The 7,468-nt window shown below is 66.6% G+C and overlaps 1 protein-coding gene across 1 annotated transcript; it reads left to right on the top strand.

Moving 5' to 3' along the window:
• Positions 1-66: 66 nt before the first annotated feature.
• MNEG_11582 (hypothetical protein) lies at positions 67-6,438 on the top strand (the record flags this gene model as incomplete). Its single annotated transcript, XM_014039946.1, has 4 exons — positions 67-924; positions 1,187-1,681; positions 3,441-4,826; positions 5,278-6,438. 4 exons carry the CDS (start codon positions 67-69, stop codon positions 6,436-6,438), a joined length of 3,900 nt encoding a protein of 1,299 aa, XP_013895400.1.
• Between the last annotated feature and the right edge of the window lie 1,030 nt (positions 6,439-7,468).

Genomic DNA, 7,468 nt, shown 5'->3' with positions numbered 1-7,468 from the left:
GGGCTGTGCGCTGGGATACGGGTGATGCTTTGCCGGGTCTTTCATCTACTGTTCGGCACCGAAGTGATGTCACAAGCCCTAGAAGCTGACGCGCAGCTGCTCGCAGCGCTGGCCGCGCAACTGCACGGATTGGAGCGGCCGACGCTCGCCGTCGGCGGCCGTGAGATGGATGATCCAGCGGCTGCCGTGCCGAGCAGCGAGGCCGCCGCCGCCGTGTGCGCCGCTGGGGCCATTGGCGAGATCGTCAGCGGTCGCCCGAGGCTCGCGCGCGCCCTGCTGCGCGCTGCGCCTGGCACGACCTCGGGGTTGGTCGGACTGCTGCGGCTGCGGCGGGGCGACACGTACGCAGCGCACGAGGCCCTCAACGCCCTCAATTCCCTTGCCTGCCCTGCCGTCACCGGCGGCGGCCGCTCTGGCGACGGCGGCGGCGACGGCGACGGCAATGGCGACGAGGAAGCGCAGGACTGTGGCTGGGAGGAATGCCTCGCCGTCGTGCTCAGCCCCGAGGTGGCAACAGAGGCGTTCTGGGTGTTGCGTGCTCTCGGGCCGACGCACTGCGGGACACCAAGGGACGCCTTAGACCAGAGCAAGTTTGCGTTGATGCTTGCCATACAGACCCTGAGGGATTGCTTCACCCAGCAAGGCGCCACATGCCCCGTCTCGCCGGCCGCCGCGGCCGCCGCCGCGCTGCCGCTGCTGGTGGGGCAGCCCGCGGTGGGGGCGACAGCCATGTTGCTGATGTTTCCGAGCCCCATGCCCGCGCCCATGATGGCGGCGGCGGAGGGATACGCGGCGATTGCGCTGGACATGCCGGGCCATTGCCTTCGGCAGGGCTGGCGGCTGAGCGATTCCAACGCAGAGTCCTCTGTTGTGGTCTTCAACGCTCCGTGGCCCGTTGTCCGCTACCTCCTGCATTGCGACCTGGTGAGCCGTAGCCCTGCGGCAGCAGGGCGCATGCGTGTGGGCGCTGCCCCGTCATCGCGCCGCACCCCTGCTTTGCCATCTGCTTGTGCTGCACGCAGCTGGCGCGTCGCAGCCAAAGTCCCAGGAAAGCGACTTGGATCCCCGGCAACCCTTTTGCGCGCCGCCCACATCGCTTCGCACAACACACTGACGTAACCTCGTTCGTCTCTCCCTGCCTCCTGCTAAACCCCTTCGACTGGACACACTGGAATTGGCCCCGCAGGATTGGGAAGACGCCTCGGCTGTTGACGCCCTGGTTTCGCGGGCGCCCGACCTGCCTCGCGCCGCGAGCGCCGCGCTGCAAGTGGCAGCCGCGGCCGCCGGCCTCCTGCCGCACCCCTTCGGCCCGCTGGCCACGGCCGCCGCGTGCCGCGCGGCCGCGTGCGCGGCGGGCGGCCCGACTGACAGGATGCAGGCGACGCTGCTGCTGCTGTGGCGCCTGCTGCGCAGCAACACGTACCTCCCGCTGGCGGCGGCGCTGGACACCTGCGACGCCGCCTGGCCCGCAGCCCAGGCCGCCGCGGCGCGGCACCCCGACGAGGCCGTCCGCGAGGCGGCGGAGTGCGTGCTGTGCGCCATAGCGATTCACACGGCCAAAAGCGCGGCTGTGGTGGCGCTGCTGGCGGCGGCAGCGCGCCTCGGCATCGAGGGCGCGGGGGAGGTTTTGGCGTTGTTCCGACAATTTGTCGCCGAGCCCGACCCCGCGAATCTGCACCAGGTCAGGGTGAATGACCTGATCCCCGTCATGGAGCGCCTGGCAGATGCCGCAGCCGACGGCGGCGCAGGAGTGGAAGAGCGTCTGGCGGGTGCCTGTGACGCGTGGGGCGAGCCGGATTGGGAAGGCCTTGGCGAGTGGGCCGCGGCCCGGCGGCGGCGGCGGCGCGAGCTGGAGAGGGCTGGGGTCGAAGGCGGCGGAGCAAGCAGCAACGGCAGCAGCAGCAGCAGCAGCAGCAGCAGAGGCAGGGACGGGTACGGAGAAGGGCTGGTTGCGAGCAGTGCCGACGGCGACCAGGTCGCATGCGGTGGTGGCCATCTGCTAGCTGCAGCGGACAGCGGCGGCAGATGCATTGTGCAGCAGCCCGCGAGCGGCGACCCCCAGCAGCCTGCCGGCGGCCGCAGCGACCAGCAGCAGTGCGGCCGCGCAGGGAAGGCGTGTGCGGTGTGCGGCGCGGCCGCGGCGCCGGGCGGCGGAGTGCTGAAGAAGTGCAGCCGGTGCCTGGCGGTGCTGTACTGCTCTGCGGCGTGCCAGACCCAGGACTGGAAGCGGGCGGGCGGGCACAGGACCAGATGCAGGCAGCTGCAGGCGCAGCAGGCGGCAGCACCCGCAGCACAAGCAGGGGCCAATACTTGAAATCACATACATGCATTCTGAAATCGCGATGCGCTCTGTATAGCCACGCTTGTGCCCCTCTTGCACACACTTCCAGCCATGTACATGTGACTGCATGAGCATGCACCGACCATATTGTGGGGTTGTTGTGACTGACAGATAGCCAGGTTGAGCCTTTTGGTGCAGGGGTAAGATGAGTGTAGAAGAGCTGAAGTTTTGCAGGGATTTACGAGCAGTTGAGCACAGTGTTCCTAGCAGTAATGCGCAAGTGGACCCAGAGAATGTGGATGGACGCTCCATGGAGCCAGGCCCTTTCTTTGAACTGGTGTTGGTGAGTAGGGTTGGTTCTGCGCGCCTGACCTGGATGCGAGCCGCAACTCATGAGCGCATCGCGCATGACTGGGACACCAGTCTGATGAACGGCACCAGTTGTGGTCATGTTGCGACACACCCCTTGTCCGGCAACCACCAGCGGCGCCGAAACAGCGGCGATCAGCATCTCCCCTGGCTTGCCCTCTACGTTTGTAACGGTCATCTGGGGCACAATCCGTTTTGTAGTTACCGTATTCAATGTCGATCGGAACACAGATCATTGTAAATCACTGTACGCAGTTACCGTAGGTATTGTTTCAAACCATCTACTTCTATACTATTTGTCGTCTTACGGGTACTGTTGGGGTGCTCATCACCTCAGGATCCTGCAGGGATCGCACCACTTGCTGCTGCCCAGCTGCCCAGCCCCGCACGCCAGGCACTCTGCAGCATTGCTGCGATGCTCCATGCTGTGTAGCTGATCAGCCTGGCATCTTGGCATACAAACCATGGCGGTCAACGCGGCGTTGAAAAGCATCTTGGATCTGCTAGAGGACGCTCAGCGGGTGGATGCCTCTTGTCAGCAGGTGTGGGCAGCGACGACGCGGCTGCAGGAGGCTGCGACAGCACACCCCGACGAGCAGCTGGCCCCTGAAAACCTGCAGGTGCGGCCGGTGCTCCCCACTTGCCCAAAATTGCAGCCGGCTTGACGCCTGGCGTGTATCATGGGACCCTCCGGTGTTGCGATTGGCTGGGCATGATGTACTGTAGTGATCGCCGCCGCTGGAGCAACCCATGCCCGCTTCACCCCTGCGTTCTCTGATTGCGCATGCAGGCCCTGACAGACCTCGTTTCCACCAACGACGACGCGGACCGGCTGCGCTCTGCGGCCGACGCGCTCCGCGCGCTGGTTCCGATCGGCTGGGCTGCGCCGCGCGCCCGCACGCTGCAGCTGGCGCACTGCGGCCGCCTCATCGCGGCGCTCGTGGCGGCGCAGGACCCAGACCGCGCTGTAACAGACAACAGGACACTGCGCGTCCAGCTAGCCAGCACCCTGAGCGACCTCCTGGGGGCGTCACCCGACGCGGTGACCCTGGCAACCGCACCTCCCAGCGGCTGCGACAGCCGCAGCGGTGGCGGCGGCGGCGGTGGCAAGCGCTGCATCGCGGAGCTGTATCTTCTCAACCTGCAGGCCTGCTCCTGCCTTATCGCGGATTCGGCGGGCGCAGAGCACGACGATGCGGCCGAGTCGGCTGTGCTGTACGCAACTTCAGTAATGATGGGGCTCACGGCAATTTTCAGATGGGGGCCCGGCTGCCTGCCAGGCGCAACCGTGGCAGCTGCGAGGCGCACGGCCGGCGGGGCCGCGGGCATGGCGAGGGCCTTCGCGTGCATGCTTAAGCCGCGTCTGGCACCCCGTGGCGGCGGCGAGATTGGCTGCTGCAGCGGCGGCGGCAGCAGCAGCAGTGTGAGAGGCAACAGCAGCGGCGGCGAGAGCGGCGAGAGCGGCGAGAGCGGCGGCGGCTTTATCTCGGGGCTGTACGCTTTTATACGGGTGATGCTCTGCAGGGTCTTGCCCCTACTGGTTGAAGACGAAGTGATGTCACAAGCCCTAGCAGCTGACGCGCAGCTGCTCTCGGGGCTGGCCGCGCAGCTGCCCGGATCGGAGTGGCCCGCGCCCGCCGTCGGCGGCCGCGAAATCGCTAACGCAGCTGCGACGACGCCGGAGACTGGGAACGTCGCCGCCGTGGACGCCGCCGGGGCCATCGGCTGGATCGTCGGCCGCCGCCCGAGGCTCGCGCAAGCACTATTGCGCGCGGCGCCTGGCGTGGTGCGCGGCTTGGTCGGACTGCTGCGGCTGCGGCGGGGAGACATGTTTTCAGCCTACGAGGGCCTCCTTGCTCTTCAAGCCCTTGCCGGCCCTGTCATTGTCGGCGCCGTGGGCGGCGGCGGCAATGTTGAGGCGGAGGCCTACAGCCAGGAGGAGTGCCTTGCCGTCATGAGCTGCCCCGAGGTCGCGGCAGATGCGTTCTGGGTGATACGTGCCCTGGGGCCGACCCACTGCGAAACACCATGGGCCGACTGTGACAAGAGCAAGCTTGCTTTGGTGCTCGCCATTCAGATCCTGAGCGATTGCATCACGCAGCAAGGCGCGACATGCCCGGTGTCGCCGGCCGCCGCGGCCGCTGCTGCGCTGCCGCTGCTGCAGGGGCAGCCCGCGGTGGGGGCGGCCGCCATGTCGCTGATGTTTCCCAGCCCCGTGCCCGCCCCCATGATGGCGGCGGCTGAGCAGCACGCGGCGGTTGCGCTGGATTCGCCGGGGCACTGGCTTCGGCAGGGCTGGCGGCTGACCGATCCCAATGCGGTGCCCTCTCGTTTGGTCTTCCGAGCTCCGTGGCCTGCTGTCAGCTTTCTCTTGCAGTGCGGCGTTGTGAGCTGCGGCCTGGCGGCGGCAGGGCGCATGCGTGCGGGCCCTCGCCTGCCTGCATGCCTGCTTGCAAGCCTGCCCGCAGGCCTGCCTGCCTGCCTGCCTGCCTGCCGCTGCCACCTCATTGCGCCACGCCCCTGCTTTTCCTTCTGCTTGTGCTGCGGGCAGCCGGCGCGTTGCACCAAACGACCCACTTCAGCCCCTTGAATTCCTGCAACCGGTCACTCTCACAACCGTCACGCAGGACTGGGAAGACGCCTCGGCTGTCGACGCCCTGGTTTCTCGGGTGCCCGACTTGCCGCGCTGCGTGAGCGCCACGCTGCAAGTCGCAGGCGCCGCCGCCGGCCTCCTGCCGCACCCCCTTGGCCCGCTGGCCACAGCTGCTGCGCGCTCCGCAGTCGCGTGCGCACCCGGCGACCAGACCAACGGCCTCCGCGCGGTGCTGCTGCTGCTGTCGCGCCTGCTGAACGGCGAGACGCTCCTCCCGCTGGCGGCGGCGCTGGACACGTGTGACGCCGCCTGGCTCGCCGCCCAGGCCGCTGCCACGCAGCACCTCGACGAGGCCGTCCGAGAGGCCGCGGATTGCGTGCTGTGTTGCATTGCAATCCAGACGGCCGACAGCGCCGCTGTGCAGGCGCTGCTGTCGGCGGCGGCGCGGCTCGGCATCGAAGGCGTGGGGGAGGTGCAGGCGTCCATCGACCGGTTGGTCGCGGAGGACGACGCCGAGGACGACTCCACGATTCTGGACCAGGCCCGGCTGGGCAATCTGATCCCGGTCATGGAGCGCCTGGCGGACGCCGCGGCCGGCGGCGGCGCGGAGTCCGAAGAGCGTCTGGCGGGTGTCTGCGACGAGTGGGGCGAGCCGGATTGGGAAGGCCTTCGCGAGTGGGCGGCGGCCCGGCGGCGGCGGCGCGAGCTGGAGAGGGCCGGGGTCGAGGGCGGCGGAGCAAGCAGCAGCACCAGCACCAGCAGCACCAGCAGCAGCAGCACCAGCAGCAGCAGCAGAGGCAGGGACAGCAGCGGAGGAGAGCTGGCTGCAAACGGTGGCGGTGGGGAGCAGGCAGCAAGCGGTGGTGGTGCCCTGCCAGCTGCAGCGGACAGCAGCGGCGGCGGATGCACGATCCAATCGCCCACGAGCGGCGACGGGCTCCAGCACCCTGCCAGCGGCAGCGGCGACCAGCAGCAGCGCGGCCGCCCAGGGAAGGCGTGCGCAGTGTGCGGCGCGGCGGGGGCGCCAGGCGGTGCAGTGCTGAAGAAGTGCACCGGGTGCCTGGCGGTGCTGTACTGCTCTGCGGCGTGCCAGACCCAGGACTGGAAGCGGGCGGGCGGGCACAGGACCACTTGCAAGCAGCTGCAGGCGCAGCGGGCGGGGTTGCCAGCAGCACAATCACGGGCCAACACTTGATTTCTTAATTTACTGAGATGACCACAAATTTGACTTTGCGATGCGCCCTCCTTTGTACAGCCGCACTTGTGCTCATCTTGCACACACTTACATGTGACAGCATCTTACATGTGACAGCATGAGCATGCACCGACCATGTTATGGGGTTCTTGTGACTGATGTGATTTGCAGGAATGAGCACGCAGTGTGCCTGGCCACATGAGCCTCTTGTTCTGATTTCAAGGGTAAAACCAGTACAGTGGAGTTGGTAACATGCAGGCACTTTTGAGCAGTGCAGCTGGTACAGAGTGGCCAGCATGAGCAGCAGTGCACCAGTGGACCCAGAAAACTTGCACTGAGGCTGCATGGAGCCACGCCCTTTCTTGGTACGGTGGTCGTCATCATGTTGGTTCTGTACACCTGATCCGGATGTCAGCCGCGACCTATGATGAGCGCAGTGCTTGTGACTGCGTTACCAGTCTGAGTGACACTCCAGGACTGTGCAGCAGCAGGTGCGCGCCTTAGCCGACTCACCCATTGACCTCAGCTCTCATGGATCCAATCAACGTTGTCACTTTCAGTAATTCAACACATTCTTCAGCATTGTACGGGGTGAGATCGGCGTCGAAGAATTTCGAACTGGATGGCATCTAGAACCGCCCATGCCCCGGGCAGCAGGCTCTGCCGAGGCAAGCTCAACTTCAATAATAACGTCCTTGTGCACCCACTTGGCCGGGCAATGAGCCAGCCGTCATGCCGCACCGCGGCAGCGGGCGCCGGCGCACAAGGCGCACTGGTTGTCACCAAGCCCACGCTGTTCGACGTGCCTGTCAGCAACAATGGCGCCAGGGTGCGCAGCCACACACAACAGTTCTGAGACCGCTGCCGCGCCTCTGCAATGCGCTTGTTCACCTCAGCGCAAAAACGTTTGACCGGCTGCATCGCATATTCCGACGCGCCCTGAATTGACACGCTACAAACGACTGCGCATCACCCACGTCACTCGTACCCCGACTTCCCAAGTTGGGGCCACCCCACCCCCTTTCAAAGC

The sequence above is a fragment of the Monoraphidium neglectum genome, assembly GCF_000611645.1.
Source record: "Monoraphidium neglectum strain SAG 48.87 unplaced genomic scaffold scaffold02812, whole genome shotgun sequence".
In the NCBI taxonomy this organism is placed as follows: domain Eukaryota; kingdom Viridiplantae; phylum Chlorophyta; class Chlorophyceae; order Sphaeropleales; family Selenastraceae; genus Monoraphidium; species Monoraphidium neglectum.
Note: the sequence above shows the minus strand (reverse complement) of the source record. Positions and strands in the feature narration are given on the sequence as shown.